This window comes from Aureococcus anophagefferens (genome assembly GCF_000186865.1).
Source record: "Aureococcus anophagefferens unplaced genomic scaffold AURANscaffold_17, whole genome shotgun sequence".
Taxonomy (NCBI): Eukaryota; class Pelagophyceae; order Pelagomonadales; family Pelagomonadaceae; genus Aureococcus; species Aureococcus anophagefferens.
The window spans coordinates 650,257-669,083 of record NW_008705577.1 but is presented as its reverse complement, the minus strand read 5'-3'; the positions used below and the strand labels follow the sequence as shown (position 1 = coordinate 669,083).

The 18,827-nt window shown below is 72.2% G+C and overlaps 3 protein-coding genes across 3 annotated transcripts; 1 reads left to right on the top strand and 2 right to left on the bottom strand.

The window, feature by feature from the left end:
- Window positions 1-133: 133 nt before the first annotated feature.
- Window positions 134-319, bottom strand: AURANDRAFT_17141 (hypothetical protein; the record flags this gene model as incomplete). The annotated part of the gene is made up of 1 exon (XM_009040866.1): window positions 134-319. A coding segment is annotated over one exon (186 nt), but the record flags the coding sequence as incomplete, so codon positions are not given.
- A 2,196-nt stretch (window positions 320-2,515) lies between these two features.
- Window positions 2,516-8,906, bottom strand: AURANDRAFT_72053 (hypothetical protein; the record flags this gene model as incomplete). The annotated part of the gene is made up of 5 exons (XM_009040865.1): window positions 2,516-3,584; window positions 3,683-3,910; window positions 4,852-6,036; window positions 6,251-7,348; window positions 8,078-8,906. The coding sequence occupies 5 exons, from the start codon at window positions 8,882-8,884 to the stop codon at window positions 2,565-2,567; spliced, it is 4,338 nt and encodes a 1,445-aa protein (XP_009039113.1).
- A 2,861-nt stretch (window positions 8,907-11,767) lies between these two features.
- On the top strand, window positions 11,768-18,521 carry AURANDRAFT_72052 (hypothetical protein; the record flags this gene model as incomplete). Its single annotated transcript, XM_009040897.1, has 6 exons — window positions 11,768-11,869; window positions 11,939-13,370; window positions 13,537-14,714; window positions 15,830-16,075; window positions 16,842-16,961; window positions 17,628-18,521. 6 exons carry the CDS (start codon window positions 11,864-11,866, stop codon window positions 18,519-18,521), a joined length of 3,876 nt encoding a protein of 1,291 aa, XP_009039145.1.
- Window positions 18,522-18,827: the final 306 nt, after the last annotated feature.

Genomic DNA, 18,827 nt, shown 5'->3' with positions numbered 1-18,827 from the left:
CCGGCATGTGGAAGGAGTTCGTCGACGGCGGCCGCCGCATGCCCTTGCTCGACTGGCCGTTGCGCTTCGCCGCGTCCTCCTCGGCCTTGCGCCGCCGCAGCTTCTCGTTCTGGGCGTCGCGCCGCTCGCTGCGCAAATCATAACCCTTGCGCTTCGACTCGTCGCTGAGGAGCACGTAGGCCGCCTGGACCGCCGCGAAGAGCACCGTCGTCTTGTTCGCGTTCTTGTCCGGATGGTGCCGCAGGGCCAGCTTCCGGTAGGCCTTCTTGATCGCGCCGCCGTCGCAGCCGCGCTCGAGGCCGAGGCACCGGTAGGGGTCCTCCGTCAGCGCGCGCAGCAGCCTGTTGAGCGCGGGCGCGCCGTTCTCCGTCGGGACGCCGCCGTGGTCGCCGCCGACGCAGTGGAGCAGCGACGACGCGCCGCTCCGCAGCGAGTCGCCGTCGCCCTTGCGCAGCAGGGCCTCGGCCTCGCGCACCTTGGCCGACGGCACGACCTCGATGTTCATGGCTCGTCGCGCGGGCCGCGATGCGGCGTCACGGCGGCGCCGCGCTCAGCGCGCCGCCAGGGCTGGAGCTGGAGCGGTTCGCGCTCGGCGAGGCGCGCCGGTGCTCTGAGCCGCGCGGCGGCGGGCTGCGTTCGACGGCGCCGCCGCCGGGCGTCTGCGACGCAGAGGCGTATCGCTGGCCAACGCCAACGCGACGCCGCGCTGGAGGTCTGTCTGTAGGGCGGGGCAGCCCTTTGCAGCGGACTACTTGGAGAAGTTTGAAATGATCTTTCAGGGGAGGTGCACTCAACATGTTCAGAGGCAGCCCGCTTCGCGGCGCGGATCCCTCGCCTCGCCGGATTCTGCCGCTGCTCCGCCGCTTGCCATTGGCACCGCTCGACATCGCCGCGCCACCTTGCCTCTCCTTCGACATTCTTTTGGAGGCATTGATCACACGAGAATGTCGTCCGCCCTCGTCGCCTGCCTCGCACTCGTAGTCCCCCGCGCCGCCGCCCACGGCGCGTGGAGGGCCGTGGAGCCCATGCCCGTCGCGCTCTCCGACTTCACGGCGACGCCGGCGACGAGTGCCGACGGCGACGACGTGGTCGTCGTCGTCGGCGGCTGCGACGACCACCAGGTGAGCTGCGACTGGTGGGACGGCTGTTCCTACTGCCCGTCCGTCGCCGCGGCCGCGCGCGCGTTCGACGTCGCCGCGGACGCGTGGGTCGACCTCGCGGCGCCGCCGCGGCCGCGCTACCGCCACGCCGCAGCCTACGACGCGGAGAACAACCTGGTCTACGTCGTCGGCGGCCGCGACGTCGACGACGGCCTCGTCGAGGCCGTCGACGTCTACGACGTCGCGGCCGACGCCTGGACGACGCTCCCGGGCGTCGCCGTGGCGCGGTCGGACCTAGGCGCCGTCGTCCACGGCGGCGCGCTCCTCGTCGCCGGCGGCTACGACCTCAACTACACGGCCTACGCGACGACGCTCCGCGTCGACGTCGCCTCGGGGGCGGTGGCGGCCGGGCCGCCGCTCCTCGAGGCGCGCGGCGACTTCGGCTTCGCGCTCCTGGGCGACGTGGCGTACGCCGTCGGCGGCTGGAGCCACGAGGACTGGTGCGCGCCCCTCGCGTCCGTCGAGGCGCTCGACCTCGCCGCGGACGGCGCGGCGTTCGGCGCCGCGGCGCCGCTGGCCGTCGCGCGCGGCGACAAGGCCCTCGCCGCGACGGGCGAGGCGCTCTACGTCGTCGGCGGCGAGCACAACAACGGCTGCGCGACGGGCAGCGCGCCCGTCGACGACGTCGAGGCGCTCGGGGACGGCGCCGCGGCGTGGTCCGTCGAGGCCGACATCCCCGAGGAGCGCTTCCGCACCGCGGCGGCGGCCGTCGGCGACTACCTCTACGTCTTCGGCGGCCAGGCGGAGGAGGCGACGTCTCGCGCTGTGTGGAAATCAACCAGTGGAACGCCCTGTCCAGCAAAAACTTCAAACCTCTCTATCTCGGTCAAATCGAAGTCGATTTGGCTGATTTTTGGACGAATCGATTGCTCTCGTCGGGTTCTCGAAGCACAGCCGAAAAGCTTGCGTCGAAACTGTCGCATACGCACACATTGAAGTAGGGTTGAAGATTTGATTTCCACACAGGTCCTGCGAGGGCTTCGCGTACTGCTTCCCCGTCACGGACCACGTCTGGCGCCTGTCGATCCACTCGCACGACGACGAAGGGAGCGACGACGGCGACGACGACGACTTCACGGACTCCGTCGCCTTCGCGACCGCCGTCGCCGTCGCCGCGGTCCTGCTCCTCGCCGTCGCCGGCGCCGCGCTCTTCAAGGCCTGCGGCACGCCGGCGCCGTCGTCCGAGGACGCGCTCCCGATCAAGGGCGAGGTCGAGCTGCCGGACGGCGAGGACGTGTCGGCCGTCCTGTGAGGAGGACGCGTCGGGCGTCCTGTGAGCTGCGGAGGACCGTCAGCCGTCCTGTGAGGCGCGCGCCGAACCCGCCCGCTTCGAGCCTCGAGGCGGCGCCGGCTCTAAACGACGGCGGGTTTTATAGGAACGCACGGCGCGGGGAGCGGGGGCCCCTACTTCCAGAGCTTCTTGAGGGAGACGTCGCCCTCCATGTCCTTCTTCATGACCTTGGCGACGGCCATCTCGAAGTCCTCCTGCGTGACGTGGATGCGGCGCTCGCGGAGCGCGAACATGCCGGCCTCGGAGCAGACGCCCTTGCACTCGGCGCCCGACGCGTTCATCATCTTGTCGGCGATCTTGTGGAGGTCGATGCCCCGGAGCAGATTCATCTTGCGGCTGTGGATCGTCATGATGTCGACGCGCGACGCGGACGTCGGGTTCGGGAACTCGATCTTGCGGTCGATGCGGCCCGGCCGGAGCAGCGCGCTGTCGAGGATGTCGATGCGGTTCGTCGCCATGATGACCTTGATGGACTGCGTCGGCTCGAAGCCGTCGAGCTGGTTGAGGAGCTCGAGCATCGTCCGGCCGACCTCGGAGTCGCCGCCCTCGCCGCCCTCGCCGCGGCTCGACCCGATGGAGTCGACCTCGTCCATGAAGATGATGGACGGCGCCGCCTCGCGGGCCATGACGAAGAGCTCGCGGACCATGCGCGACCCCTCGCCGATGTACTTCTGCACGAGCTCCGCGCCCGAGACGCGGACGAACGTGCAGTCCGTGTGGTGCGCGACGGCGCGCGCGAGGAGCGTCTTGCCCGTGCCCGGCGGGCCGTAGAGGAGCACGCCCTTGGGCTGGGCGACGCCCAGCGCGTCGAAGAGCTCGGGGTGCTTGATGGGCAGCTCGATGACCTCCTTGATCTCCCGGATCTGCTTCTCGAGGCCGCCGACCATGTCGTAGGTGCTGTCGGGCACCTTCTCGACCTTCATGAGGCTCACGAGGGGGTCGACCTTCGTCGGCAGGATCTTGTGGAGCTCGTAGGAGTCGTTGCGGAGCGCGACGCGCGTGTTCGGCGTGCACTTGCCGACGTCGATGCCCTTGCCGAGGTCGACGACGTACTTGCCCTCGGGGTTCACCTTGACGAGGATCTTCGTCTGCGACATGGCCTTGACGACCTCGCCGACGTAGGACCCGGGCTCCTGGAGCTCGTGCAGCTCCTCGCCTGCGCGCGCGCGCGTGCGTCTCTCGGGGCCGCGGCGAAAACGCGGACGCGGCGCGACGCGCGGAGCGCGCGCACGCGCATGTTGAGCTCGTTGCGCTGCGCCGTCAGCCGCTGGAGGTTGAGGGTCTTCTCGCGCGTCTCGCGCTCGAGGCCGCCGATCTTCGTCGCGTAGTAGGACGTCATGCCCTTGCTCGTCGACCCGCCGTCGACCTCCATGTTCTCGTCCTCCTTCTCCACGGCCATGGCGAACGCCGCGGGGCGCGGCGCGCGGCCCTCGACGACGATCGCCCGCGAGACGCTGGGCTCGCGCGCAGCGGTGTGCGGCGGCGGCGCGCGCGACCGTCGAAGTGGTGCTGTCCGCGACGGCGCTCGACGCTCGAGCTCGGCCCGCCGCAAGCGGCTCGACTCGTTGGCGCCCGCCGTCGTTCGTATCGCGCGTCGCGCTGCCGCGCCGACCGCGTGCACACCACCCGCGAGGCGACCGCCAACAGTCGCGCGCGTTCCGCAAACACCCGCGCACGCCGGCGCGGCGCCGCGCGAGGCGCCATGGACGAGGTCGACAGGCTGCTCGCGGAGGAGGAGCTCATCCCCTGCAAGATGAAGATCGCCGGCGCGGGCCCGCGCGACGGAATTCCGCGCGCGCCGACGCGACCCGCCGCCCCCCCCGCAGGCGTCGGCATCGGCCACCTCCAGCCGGGCAACCACGGCGCGGACCTCGCCAAGGGCGCGCGGATCCAGGCGCCGCTCTGGCTCGCGCTCGCGCTCCACAAGAAGAACATGGTCGAGCTCGAGTACCCGGAGCACTACAACAAGCGGTGCCGCGACGAGCTCGAGGCCGGCGCGGCGTCCGTGAACCTGCGGCTCTACTCGCAGCACTACTTCACCGTCGGCCTCGACCTCGCGCGGGCCAAGGGCGACGACGCGCTCCGGAGGGAGCTCCGCGCGGGCCTGAGCGGCGAGCGCTACGCCAAGCTCTTCGACTGGTCGACGAACAGCGGCGACCGCGACGTGAGCGAGTTGACGGAGAAGCTCACGACAGAAGAGCGCGCGCTCTTCGACGCCGGCTACGCGGCGACGAACAACGTCGACACGTGGAAGAAGCGCAACCTCGACCAGCTCGACGCGAACCCCGTCTTCAAGAAGGCCGCGCGCAAGGCCAAGTCCTGAGGCGCCCACCTAAGCGGGTCGTAAAGCGCGGCGCCCCGACCAGTCGTCCCGCGGGGGGCCTAGAGGCGCTGGAGGACGATGGCCGACGCGCCGCCGCCGCCGTTGCAGATGGACGCGACGCCCGTGGACTGGCCGTCCCGGGCGAGGCCCAGGGCGAGGGCGCCGACGATGCGCGCGCCGGAGCAGCCGATCGGGTGGCCGAGGGACACGGCGCCGCCGCGCGCGTTGACCTTGGATAGGTCCGCGCCGAGGAGCTTCGCGTTCGCGAGCGCGACGACGGAGAAGGCCTCGTTGATCTCGTGCGCGTCGACGGCGCCCGGCGCGACGCCCGCGTGGGCGAGCGCCTTGGGCACGGCGAGGGCCGGGGCCACGGTGAAGTCGACGGGCGCCGTCTGCGCGTCGGCGAAGCCCGCGATGGCGCAGATCGGCTCGAGGCCGTTTGCTTTCGCGAATCTCAGCGACGTGACGACGAGCGCCGCGGCGCCGTCGTTGAGCTTCGACGCGTTCGCCGCGGTCACGGTGCCGTCCTTCTTGAAGGCGCTCCGCAGGGACCGCAGCTTGCTCGTGTCCTTGGCCGGCTCCTCGTCCTCGGACACCGTAGTAATACCCTTGCGCGTCTTCACGTCCACGGGCGCGATCTCCTCCGCGATGGCGGCCGCGGCCGCGCGCGCGCGCGCGTAGGACTCCTCGGCGTAGGCGTCCTGGGCCTCGCGGCCGATGCCGAAGTCGGACGCGCACTTCTCCGCGCACATGCCCATGTGCTGGTCGCCGTAGGGGTCCCACAGGCCGTCCTTGACGGCGCCGTCGACGACCTTGCCGTCGCCGAGGCGCATGCCGTTGCGGCCCCCGGGCAGGTAGTAGGGGATGTTGCTCATGGACTCCATGCCGCCGCAGACGACGACGTCCCGCAGGCCCAGCGCGATCTCCGTGGCGGCGAGCATCGCGGTTTTCATGCCGCTCGCGCAGACCTTGTTGACCGTCGTCGACGGGATCGCCTCGCCCAGGCCCGCGAAGATGGCCGCCTGCGTCGCCGGCGCCTGGCCGATGTTCGCGCTGACGACGTTGCCCATGAGCACCTCGTCGACGTCCGCCGCGCCGAGGCCGCCGGCGCGGGCGAGCGCGGCCTTGATGGCCACGGCGCCCAACTCCGGCGCGCTCAGCGAGCTCAGGGCGCCGTTGAAGCCGCCGATGGGCGTCCGCGCGTAGGACACGATGACCGGCGTCAGCTCGCCCAGGGCGAGGAGGCCGCGCGACGACATGCTCTGAGATCGCGGAGGCTCGGAGCTCGATTTCCGTGTGGCAAAATCTTGCGGCAAACAGCGAGACTTGCAGTGCAACACGCGCGGCGCCGCGACCGCGTGAGGCCTCGCGTGCGCCCAAGGCCGCCCCGGGGGGCCGTTGCTTTTTTATGGCGCGGGAGGCGAAAACTGGGCGCTATCGCGGGTCGCGGGGGTAGCCGCCGCGGGGGATGGCGACGGTCATGTAGTCGTAGGCCGCGAGGACGCGGTCGCCGCCGAAGGCGCGCCGCGCCTCGTCGACGAGGACGTCCGTCGTGCCCGCGGGCGGCCCGCCGCGGCCCCCGAGGCGGAACTTGGCCGAGAAGTGCGTGAGGACGAGGGCCGACGCGCCGGCGGCGCGCGCGAAGGCTCCCGCGACGGCGCCCGTCGCGTGGCCGTGCGCGCGCGCGACCGCGGCGTCGCCGTCGGCCATCGTCGCCTCGTGGACGACGACGTCCGCGCCGCGCGCGGCGTCGACGGCCGCCGACGCGTCGTAGGTGTCGCCCAGGATGGCCACGCGCCGCGGCCGCGGCGGCGGAAAAGTGCAGTCCGCCGCGCGGACGACGCGCCCGTCGCCCAGCGGTACGTCGTCGCCGTCCTGGAGCCGCTGGTACGCGTCGCCGGGGGGCAGCCCGAGCGCCGTCGCTTTGGCCGCGTCGACGCGCCGCTTGCCCGCCTTCTCCGTGACGACGAAGGCGAAGCAGTCCACGGCCGGCGTGTGGCGGATCGGCGTCGCCGTGACGACGCGCGCGCCGTCGTCGACGATCGTCGACGACGCTCCGCCGTCGACATGCTCGGCGGCGCGGTACTCGACGGCCGGGTGGCTCCGCGGCTTGAGCGGCCGCGGCGGCGGCCGCCGCAGCGTCGACGGCAGCTCCGTGACGATGCACCTGCTCCCGGATTTCGGCGGCGCGAACCGCGAGATCGACAGCGTCGTCGACAGGTACTCGTGCAAGCCCTCGGGCCCGTAGACGTGGAGGTGGCGCCGGCCGCGCTGCTCGAGTAAGGCGCTCACGACGACGCCGGGCAGGCCCCACAAATGGTCCCCGTGGAGGTGGCTCACGAAGATGCGGTCGACGGCGGCGTGGCTCACCGGCGTCGCCAGCAGCTGGCGGTAGGTGCCCTCGCCGCAGTCGAAGAGCCACGTCGAGCCGCGCTTCGCGTGGGCGCCGAGCCGCAAAGCGACGGCGGAAGCGGACCGCGCGAGCGTCGGCCCGCCGGCGGACGTGCCCAGGAAGACGAGCTCCATGCCGCTGAACTCGCGCGGCGCCCGGTGCTGCGGCCGCCGCCGCCGGTCCTGGAAGTCGTCGCAGGAGTAGTGCTCGAAGCACCGCGCCAACGGTGGACACGGCGCGAGGCGCCGTGAGGCGAGAGCGCGAGAGCGCAGCAACATGCTCATGTGCGATGAGCCTCAAGCTGGCGTCAACATGTCGCCTCCTTTACCTGGGGAGCAACGGAGGTGGGGCTGCCAACACCTGCGCGTTACGACGCCCGCGCCGCCGCGGCCATGTCGCGCAAGTCCATGAAGGCGAGCAAGCAGGCCGTGCCCGCGGCGGCGGAGGAGGAGGCCGTCGTCGTGCCCCCCCAGGACTTCGGTGCCAAGGGCGCCGCCTACGCGGAGACCTTCGACGCCTTCCTCAAGCCGCTGCTCCTCGAGGTGCTCACGAAGCTCGAGGAGGCCGTCGAGCTCGACCAGGGCGCCGTGAAACGGCCCGCGGACCCGCGGGCCTGGCTCTCCACCTACCTCCACATCGACAGCTACAAGCGGCAGAACGCGGCGCTCCGGGACGAGGTCGCCGCGCTCAAGGCCAAGGCCGCCGAGCTCAAGGTCCTCGACGACGAGCGACGAGCGAACCTGCCCCCGGAGGACGAGGAGGCCGAGGACGCCGAGTAGGCCGCGCGGGGGTAACGCTCGCATCTCGCGCGCGGCGTTCCTCCGCCGCCTCGGACGTCGGCCATTTCGCGCGCCTCACGCGCGCTTCTTGGCGGCGGGCCGGCGCGGCTTCGGCCGGAGCAGCCGCGGCACGTGGAGCGTCGCGGCGTAGAGGAGGCCGAGGAGCCCGAGGAGCGGGGCGACGACGAGGCCCCCGGTGGCCTTGGCGAGGAGGTACTTGAACTCGGACCGGTCGTTCGTCCGCGGGAATGGCCCCTCCGGGCAGGGCCCCTCGACGACGTCGCCCAGGAAGGCGCAGAGGGGCGCCCAGCCCTGCTTCACGTTGAAGACGAGGAGCCGATCCGCGGGCACGAGTTCGCGCGCGAGCGCCGAGTTGCGCTCGTACGCGGCGACCAGCGCGCCGCGGTCGTCGGCCCTCGTCGGCCGGACGGTGTCGTAGCCGACGAGGTCCGCCACGAGCTTGAGCCACATGCGCTCGTGGCGCCCGAGCGCCGGCACGACGCTCTTCAGCAGCGAAAAGGGGAAGCGGTCGTACAACGTGCCGATGGTCGCGAGGTAGGAGTCGGCCCAGACCTCCGGGCTGTCGCGCTCCGTGAGGATCACCTTGGTCCGCGGACACCGCTCCCGGAACAGCGCGCTCCAGATTTGCGTCGCGCCGACGGGGAAGTCGACGGCCGCGTCGTAGCCGTCGAGGATGGCGTCAAAGTCGAGGGGCTCCACGCCGTGGACGTGGTCGTCCCAGGCCTTGATGTGCGCCCACCCGGTGCTGAGGACCTCGTCCATGTGGTAGCTGCGCAGGCCCAAAGTCTCCAGGGCCGTCTTCAAGGAATACGTTCCCGTTCTCCCGAAGCCGGCGCCGAGGACCTTGACGGGGCACGGGGCCTCCGGCGCGGCGGCCGCGCTCGCAAGTGCGAGCGCGCAGAGCAGGCGTGCAAGCATTGCCGAATGCAGCTGCCGATGCGGGGTGGATTGGATGCCACTGAATTTTCCGGAATTGCCACAGGCAAATGCAACCAAGAGGAAGTCCAAGAAAGTCCAAGAGGCTACCAAGCTTCATCGATGCACGTTGACGGCACGGTCGGCCCACTTACCCGCGAAGACGACGTACGCAAAGAGGAGGCGCAGCGCGACGGCGCCGGCCCGCATACCCGCGGCCCCAAGTTAGGCGAACAGGAGGCGCGAGGCGAGCGCGACGGCGCCGGCCGTCGCCGCGAGGGCCGCGGCCGCCGGCAGGGCCGCGTCGCCGCGGCGCTTCCGCGGCTCCCGCGCCGCGCGGCGCCGCCGCGCGCGGCGCGTCTCGCGCTTGAACGTGTCGTAGAGCGCCTGGAGCTTGAGGCGCCGCGCGGCGTCGTAGCCCGGCGCGCGCGGGTCGTAGGCGGCGCGCCAGTCGCGGGACGCGGCGTGCTCGCCCGCGACGACCCAGGCGTCGGGCTCGACGACGAACGCGAAGCCGCGGGCGTGCAGCGCGAAGGCGTGCTGGACCTTGTTGAGCCCGTAGCCGCGGAAGCGCGCGTCGAAGCGCGGGCACGTCGCGGCGCGGACGAGGACGTAGGGCTCGAAGCCCTCGGCGTAGCGCGCCTCGTAGGTTTCGCGCGCCGCGAACCAGCGCCGCGAATCCGTCGGCCCGTGGCCCGCCGCGTAGCCGCCGCGGCCGAAGCGCGTCGCGTGGAAGGGCTCCGCGTCGCCGGCGTCGACGGCCGCGCGGAGGCCGGCCTTGGACGCGACGGGCGGCGCGGCGCCGGCGCGGCTCTCGAACGCGGGCACGACCAGTGCGTCGCGCGCGCCGACGCGGCGCCGCTCGAGGACGTCTCGCGCGCGCCGCGACGGCAGGAAGTCGACGTCGAGGAGGAGCGCCTTCTCCGTCGCCACCGCGGCCAGCGCCGCGTTGCGGAGCGCGTTGACGGGGTAGCCCGCCGCGCGGCCCGCGTCCTCGCGGTAGAGGACGAGGTCGACGGCCGCGGCGGGGTTTGCGGCCTCGGCGCCGCGCGCGGCCGCGACGGCCGCGGCCGCGTCGCCGTCGCCCCGGACGAGCACGGCGCAGCACGTCGTCCCGCCCCAGGCCGCGGCGAGGGCTGCGAGCCGCGGCAGCCGGTCCGCGGAGCACTGCGTCGCGACGGTCACGGTGTCGCGGGGCCGCCGCCGCGGCGACGGGACCAGAGTCTCGAGCGCGCGGGGCACGGGCCAGTCGGCCGCGGCGGCGTGCGCCGCGACCCCGGCGACGTCGCGCCACCGGCGCCGCCGGCCGCTCGCGACGGCCGGCGCGGCGCCGCCGGCCCCGCCGTCGCCGTCCCAGAGGTCCTGGGGGCACCCGGCGTACGCGTCGACCGGGAAATCCGGCGGCGCCTCGTAGCCGCCGTCCGGCGGCGGCGGCGCGCTCGGATCGTAGCCGCCGTCCGGCGGCGGCGGCGCGGTCGGGTCGTACCCGCCGTCGACGGCGTAGGCTTCCGGCGGCGGCGCGTTCGGGTCGAAGCCGCCGTCCGGCGGCGTCGCGCCGGGGTCGTAGCCGCCGTCGACGGCGTAGGCTTCCGGCGGCGGCGCGTTCGGGTCGTAGCCGCCGTCGGGCGGCGGCCCGTCGGGCGGCGGCTGCGGGATGTCGGCCTCGGGCGGCGCGTCGGGCGCCGGTTCCGGTTCTTGGAAGTCGTCGGCGACGGGCTCCCCGCCGTGGTCGTGGTGGTGATGGTGATGGTGGTGATCGTGGAAGTGGTGGCGAGAATGGAAGCCGTAGTCGCCTACGAAGACCGCGCGCGTCCCGACGGGAACGCCCCGGGAAAAATGAAAACGCCGGCGACGCGCCGCCGTGCCAGTATCGATAACGCCGACACTCCCACGGGTCGTAGTAGTAGTAGTATCCGTCGTCGCCGTAGTAGTTGCGCCGGGGCCGGCCCGCGAGGGAGATCGCGCCGAGCCCCCCCACGAGCGCCCCCACGCCCGCGGCCGCCGCGTAGCCGCCGTAGCCCGCGCCGTGCTGCTGGTTCGTCTGATAGTGCGGCTGCTGTTGCGGCGGTTGCTGATAATTGTTGATGACGATCGGCTGCTGGCCCTGCGGCGGCCGCGAGCCGCCCGGCGAGCCGCGGGGCGGCCGCTGGCCGTAGGGCTGGGGCTGCTGCGGCGGATAGCCTTGCTGCTGCGGCGGATAGCCTTGCGGCGGATAGCCCGGCTGCGGCGGATAGCCCGGCTGCGGCGGATAGCCCGGCTGCGGCGGGTAGCCCTGCTGCGGCGGGTAGCCCTGCTGCGGCGGGTAGCCCGGCTGCGGCGGGTAGCCCTGCTGCGGCGGGTAGCTCGGCTGCGGCGGGTTGCCCTGCTGCGGCGGGTAGCCCTGCGGCGGCGGATAGCCCTGCTGCGGCGCGTAGCCCTGCGGCGGCGGATAGCCCTGCTGCGGCGGGTAGCCTTGCTGGGGCGCGCCATATTGGGGCTGACCGTAGGCCGGCGGCGGCCGGGCGTACGGGGGCGCAGGCTGGCCGTATGCCGGCGGCGGCGCGTACTGTTGTTGAGGCTGGGCCGCCAAGGCCGGACCGGCGCCGCCGGCGCGTACCGGGACAGCCGTGGCGACGGCGACGGCGGCCTGCTGGGGCGCCGGGAGCGGCACGCGGAACTGCATGCCCGGGCGCACGCCCTGCGGGACGATGACCTGGAGCCGCTGGCCGTCGGGCGCCTGGATCGTGAGCCTCGCGCCGGGCCCGGCGTTCCCGGGGCAGGTCACGGACATCATCTGCTGGCCCTGGGGTGCAGAGTAGGCCGGGTTGTAGGCCGGCGGTCGCATTCCGAATCTCTCTCCCAGACTCTGATAGCAGAAGGCTGCCCGAAGGCAACAATAGATCAACAATGCAGTGAAATTGACCAAGCATCATGTCCCGAAATCCAATCTGCGAGGTGGCCGTCGATCGCCTCTGAGGGCTGCCCTCTGCGGATCCCGGGCTGATGACGGCGGCGGCGCCCGGTGCCGAGGCCCGGGACGCCCCGGCGGCGGCGTCGCCGCCGTCGAGTGAGAAGAAGGCGCGCGGGTTCCTGCGCGGCAAGGGCGGCAGCCCGTCGCCGGCCAAGGGCAAGAGCGCGGCGACGAACGTCAAGGGGGAGAAGATGACGACGAAGGAGGTCGTCGAGTTCGTCGCGTCCGAGGCGCGCAAGGACCACGAGGACAACGTCTACGAGGACTACCTGAGCGACGAGGCGAAGAAGCGCTTCAAGCTCGCGGTCGTCATGGGCCCCGCGTACCAGCAGCGGCTCCGCATCGGCAAGCTCAAGGTCAAGCTCATCGAGGCGGCGAACCTGCCCGCGGCGGACCTCGGCGGCAAGTCGGACCCCTACGCGCGGCTCATCATCACGGGCAAGAACAAGTACGGCAACGAGTGGACCGAGGAGAAGCGGCAGACGTGGCAGAGCGCGACCGTGAAGAAGTCGTTGAACCCGGGCTGGCACGAGCAGTGCGAGTTCTTCGTGCCGCGCTACGACGCCGTGCTCCGCGTCGAGATCTACGACCTCGACGTGTCGTCCGCGGACGACCTCCTGGGGTCCGTCGAGATCCCGATCAGGGACCTGAGCTTCCTCGGGCTCGTGAAGCGCTGGGTGCCCCTCGAGATCGCCGAGGGCTTCACGGCGGCGTCGGCGGCCGTGCACCTCCACCTCGAGTACGAGGTGAGCGCGCTCGGCGAGGCGTCGTCCATGCTCTGGGCCGAGCAGCGGAAGACGAAGGACGCGACGAAGTTCGACATCAACCTCCTCTACACGAACGGCATGGCGCTGAACAAGGAGATGAAGCCCTACCTGGACGTGGCGACGGCGGCGGAGAAGATCGTGACCTGGAAGGACGAGCGCAAGTCGCGCACGTGGCTCGCGATCTGCCTCTTCGTCGCGTTCTTCATCGAGTACTTCTGGGAGATGCTGCATTTGGCCATCGTCGCGCTCCTCGTCCACAACTACTTCGAGAAGAAGAAGCTCGACGTGATCCGCGCGGAGGCCGCCGCCTGCTTCCAGCGCATCGACGCCGACGGCGGCGGGTCCCTCGACCGGTCCGAGATCGGTCTGGCGATGGCGGAGCTCGCGACGAAGAACGCGCGGCCGCCGCCGCCGGACGACGAGATCGACGCGCTCTTCAAGAAGGCCGACGAGGACGGCGGCGGCGAGCTGGATCTCGACGAGTTCACGCAGCTGTGCATCGACTCGCCGTCGATCATGGGCTTCGACAAGGCCGAGGAGGAGGCCGAGGAGGAGGTCGACGACGAGCCCGAGGACCCCGAGGCCGCGGCGCTGCTCGCGGGCGCGGCCGGGGGCGAGAAGAAGAAGCGGTCGCTGAGCTTCCGGAAGCCCAAGGACGACGGCGACAGGAAGGAGGACCACAAGGGGCCCGTGTCGGGCATCGCGAAGAAGATGATCAACCTCGCCGGCAAGAAGGCGCGTGGAAATCAAATCTTCAACCCGACTTCAATGTGTGCGTATTCGAATGTTTTGACACAGGAACTTTCGCTGTGCTTCGAGGACTCGACGAGAGCGATCGATCCGTCCAAAAATCAGCCGAATCGACTTCGATGTGACCGAGCTAGAGAATGTCAAAGTTTGGTCGGGACGTCCCGAACCAGCGGTCGATTTCCACACAGGCAAGAAGGCGGGGTCGGGCCCCGCGCTCGCGATGCGCCAGCTCGGGGCCACGGCCAAGGACGTCGCCGAGGTCCGCGACTTGTTCGAGTGGAAGGAGCCGAAGAAGACGCTGCCCATTTTGGCGGGCAACGTCTTCATGGTCCTGTTCCACTACGTGACGCCGCTGTGGATGTTCTTCGTGCCCGCGGTCTGCGGCGCCTTCTTCGTGCTCACGGAGAAGCTCAAGGCGCTGGAGCGCGTCGCGGCCAAGGGCGCCAAGGCGCGGAGCCGCTACGTCGAGCTGCGGAAGTTGAAGTTGGGCACGGGCGACCGGGGCGCGATCTCGGTGTTGGCGCACCCGACGGACCGGCCCGTGCTCGCGGAGCTGAGCCGGTCGACGCTGCCGGGCTTCGGCAAGAGCCACAACAAGCGCCTCATCAAGACCGTGGTCACGGGCATCTTCAGCCGCCTCGACGAGGACGGTTCCGGCTCCGTCGACGGCAAGGAGCTCACGGACTTCATCGTCGGCGCGATGCCCAACGCGTCGCCGCGGGCCCAGGCCATGTTCGGCGGCTGCCCGACGGCCGTCGCGCGCGTCGTCGAGCGCCTCGTGGCCAAGTTCGACGTCAACGGCGACGGGGAGATCGACAAGGCCGAGTTCACGGAGATCGTCCGCAAGACGGGCTGCGTCGAGGTGCTGACGCAGGACGAGCTGAGCCGCCAGCTCCACAGCGACGGCGGCCTCCAGTGCGTCAAGCTGCCCACGTCCAAGGCGCTCGCCTTCAACAGCGCGCGGAGCCACGCGACGGCGCTCACGCTCTTCCCCGCGCCCGACAAGCCCGAGCCCAACGGCGGCGGCTACCTCGTCCACGACCTGGCCTACGCGAAGCGCAAGGGCGACAAGGTCTCCGTGACGGGCATCACCAAGGTCGAGCCCGACGCGGCCAAGCTCAACCGCGTCGCGGTGCACGCGCCGGGGCTCTCGCAGCCGTTGCTCTTCGAGGTGAGCCCGCTCTTCCGCGACCCGCTCGTCGACCTCCTCACGCTCGCCTGCACGGGCGTGCCCCTGCCCCTGCCGAAGAACGTCCAGGCCCTGCGCCGCGGCACGGACCTGTCCCTCGACCCGAACCAGCTCGCGGACATCGACGCCATCATCGAGCAGCCGCCCCCGGGCGACGACGACGACCCCGCGAGCCCCGTCGACGCGCGCATGGAGTCCTTCGGCGAGGACGAGTGAAGACCCGAGCCCCCCGTCACTCGTAACGCCCCCTTTACGACGCGCCGCGCCACGCGCGGCGGATCATGGCGCGCGCCGCGTCGTCGGCCGCGCGCGCGGCCGCGTCCTGCCACGCGGGCGGCGGCCGGGCCCGGCCGAAGCCCGCGCCCGCGCCGTCGCGGACGTTCACTGATGACCGCGTCCGCCACATCCACGCCTTCAGCGCGCCGTCGTCGACGGCGGCGAGCGCGGGGGTCGCCGCGCGCATGCGCGCGAGGATCTCGCCGTTTTTGCAGTGGAAGTCGACGCCCTCCGCGATCCAGTCCTCGGGCCGGAGCGGCGGCTGGGGGCCGAGGCCCCGCACCGCGTCGTCGTCGTCGTCGCCGTCGCCGTACGCGTAGGCCGCGAGCATGGCCCCGTCGCCCGCCATGCCCCCGTAGGCCTTGCGCACGAGGAGCGCGAGGCTCAGCGCGTCGCGCGGCAGCTCGCCCGCGCTCCGCCGCCCGTCCCGTCCGCCGCGGCGCGGGTGTTTCGCGAGCGCGGCCGCGGCGGCGCACGCGAAGGCGACGTCCGGCGCCGTCGCGCGGTAGTCCGTGTCCCGGGGCTTGGCGCCCGTCGCGGCCATGAGCCAGACCACCGGCAGCACCGCGGCCGGCAGCGGCGCGCTATCCTCGACGGCGATGATCGGCAGCCGCCGCAGGAGCGCGGCGAGGCCGACGAGGTTCGCCGGCCCGAAGGCGACGCACGCGAGCGCGCGCGCGCTCCGCGCGGCGAGGCCCGCGCGGCCCCGGCGGACGCACTTCTGGAGGTGCGACTGGAGGAGCGTGATCGCGCCGCAGTCGCGGCGGCCGTCGTAGTCGGCGTAGGGCGGCGCCCACGGCGGCGGCGCCGCGGCGCCGGCGGGCGCGTCGAGGGTCAGGGTCACGACGCACTCGGCCGCGGGCGACGCGTCGTCGGGGCCCAGCGCGAGCTTCGTCGGCCGCGAGCCCTCGTAGAGACGCGCCGCGCCGGCGGCGGGCGGCGCCGTCGGGCCGACGGCCAGCGTCGCCGAGAGCGCGCCGGCGGCGTCGCGGGAACAGGCGAAGTGGAGCCGGTAGGTCCGCGCCGCCTTGATGCACCACTCCGTCGCGCGCCGCGGCCCGCCGCGGCGCGGCGCGGGCGCCGCGGGCGTCGCCGCGGGCTTCTTCGCGGCGGGCGCGCCCGCGGCCGTCGACGCGCGCTTCTTCGCGGCGGGCGCGTCCGCGGCCGTCGACGCGCGCTTCTTCGGCAGGAAGATGCCCGCCAGCGGCTTCGCCGTCGGCGGCGCGGGTGCCGCGGCCGCGGGCGGCGCAGCCGGAGGCGCGGTGGATGACGCAGCGCTCGTCGGCGCCGCGGCCTCGGGCGCAGGTGGCGCAGTCGGAGGAGCACTGGATGACGCAGTGCTCGGCGCAGCGCTCGGTAGCGGACCCGCCTTCGGCGTGCCGCACGCGTCGCACGCTAGCCACTCGTCGTTGCCATTCTGGAGAGTACAGAGGGCACAAACCCACATCGTTTAGTCAGGATTCTCGAGCCAGCCATCGGCCTGGTTCGAAAAAGTCGATTGAAGTGGTGTTGCCTTCGACAATCCGTCGACCTCCCCTAGATGATCTAGTAGATCATCCCGAGAAACGTACCGACCATGAGCCTTACGCGCCCGCGCCGTCGCCGAGGGGCGCGCACGCGAACTTGCCGAGGATGTGGTACTCGACGCCGACGCCGATGCGCCCGCGGCGCTTGACGACGAGGCCGCCGGCGCCGACGTTCAGCGCCGAGTCGGCCGCGACGCCCGGCCAGGGCCCGGGCACGACGGCGCCGTCGGGCATGAGGCGCTTGACGAATTTCACGCGGCGCAGCGCGACGTCGCGCGCGTCGACGAGGTCCACGCGCTTGCGGAAGCGCAGCGGCGCGCCGAAGGGCGTCAGGTCGTCGCCGTGCTCGTCGAAGTGCGCGTCGAGCGCCGCCTGCCGCGTCTTGAGCAGCGCCTCCGCGTCCGCGAGCGTGTCGGCGCCCGCGTCCAGCTCGGGCCGCTGCCAGACGGGCGCGTTGAAGAAGACGCGGCCCGCGGGGAGCTCGACGTCGTTGCGCGCGCAGGCCTCCGGGAACTCGAGCCAGAACCGCAGCCGCGCGGGCCGCTCGCCGGGCTTCGGCGGCGCGACGCTCCACGCGCCGCCTTTTACCTTCACGTTCACCGTGCCGCCCGCGCCGACGAAGGTCGATTCGCCGAGGGGCCGGACGCGGAAGCATGTCCTGCCGACGAGGGGCTCGGGCTCGCCCAGGTACTGGTCGGCCGTGAACTCGCACGACACGGGCAGCAGCAGCCGCGCGCCGCTCGCGGCCCAGTCGTCGGGCATCCACGTGCCGGATTCGCGGCCGACGTTGAGCGCCAGGCGCCAGGAGGCCGTCGTCGCGATCGGCGCGCTCGCTTGCGGCGCCTCCTCGGCGTCGGCCGATGCGGTCTCGTCGGCAGCTGGAGCTGCGGCATCGCCGGCGGCCGGCGGTGTGGCACCGGCTGCGGCTGGCGCTGTGGCATCGTCTGCGGTCACCGGCGCCTCTGCATCAACATCTGCGGCGCGACGCGCGACGCGCGCGAGGACGCAGCGATGCGACGGTACGAGCGCATTGCCGCACGCGAGCAGCGCACCGATCGCGGCGCACGCAGCGCTTGAAGACGCTCGCATCGGCCTCGAGTCGGCGCCTGCCGAGGCAAAGAGTCGCTGTTTGCCACAAGATCAGCTCTTTGCCGTCAGAGTGCCTCCTCGCAGCTGATCAGCTGAGGTGTGGGCGCGACGCCATCCCGCTCGACGCGAAACGCCATCCCGAAACGCGTCATCATCCCGAAACGCGTCATCCCGAAACGCGAAAATGCCGCCGCCGGAGAAGAAGAAGCGCGACAAGCCGATGAACGTCGACCTGCTCTGCAAGATGGCGGAGAAAGAGCTCGAGTGCCGGATCACCACTAAGGACGGCACGAAGCTCGAGGCGCGCACGGCGAACCTCAAGGGCGGCTCCGTCGCCGTCGTCATGTGCCCGCCGCTGCCGCCCAACGGCAACTGCTACGTGCCCGAGATCGGCGTCACGCAGGCGAAGCTCGCGCTCGCGGGCTACTGCACCGTGCGCTTCAACTTCCGCGGCGTCGGCGCGTCCGAGGGCGCGACGTACTTCCGGAGCCCGCTGCGCGAGTGCGAGGACGTGCGCGACGTCGCGCGTTGGCTCCACGCGTCGCGGAAGCACCACGGCCTGCCGCCGCTCGAGTCCGTGTGGATCCTCGGCGTGTCCTACGGCAGCGCCATCGGCGCCGCGGCCGCGGGGCTCTTCGACGAGTTCGCGGGCTACGTGGCCGTGTCCTACCCCGCGAGCTACCTCTGGTACTGCTGCAACCTCCAGGGGGAGACGTACCTGAACCACGCGCGGTGCGCGAAGCCCAAGCTCTTCCTCTGGGGCGACGTCGACGTCTTCGCGGGGAAAAAGGTCATGCGAGACGTCTACGCCTCCATGCCCGAGCCCAAGGAGAAGGCGTCCGTGGCGACGCTCGACGCGACGTTGGGGCACTACTTCCGGTCGAAGGAGCACCTCAAGTTCCTCAACGATAAGACGCTCGCCTGGTTCAAGAAGAACGCGCCGACGCTGCCGCCCCGGACCCTCGAGCCGCCGCCGAGCCCGCCGAAGCCCTTCGCCCTGCCGCCCAAGGCGCCCGCGCCGCCCGCGCCGCCGGCGGAGGACGCGAAGGACAAGGGCAAGAAGCCCAAGCCCCGCAAGTCCAAGGCGAAGTAAGGTCCGGCTGTTTTAGCGAAGTCGCTGGGCGGCGACCGAGAGAGCGGCTAGCCGCGGCTCGAGAGCCTGGGCCGTGGCCCCGGAGCAGCGCCATAGTAGGGAGCGGCTAGCGCCGCTAGCCTAGCGGCCGCGGCCGGCGGACGACGTCGCGACCGACCAGACGACGCGCACCGCCCCCAAAGAAGCGTGGGTAGGGACGCACAGCGGACTCTACGTCGCGATCCTGGGGCCCCGCCCGGGCCCTCGGTGTCGGTCTCGCCGCGGCGGGCGGCCTCGCGGCCGCCGTCACGGCGGAGGCGGCGGGTT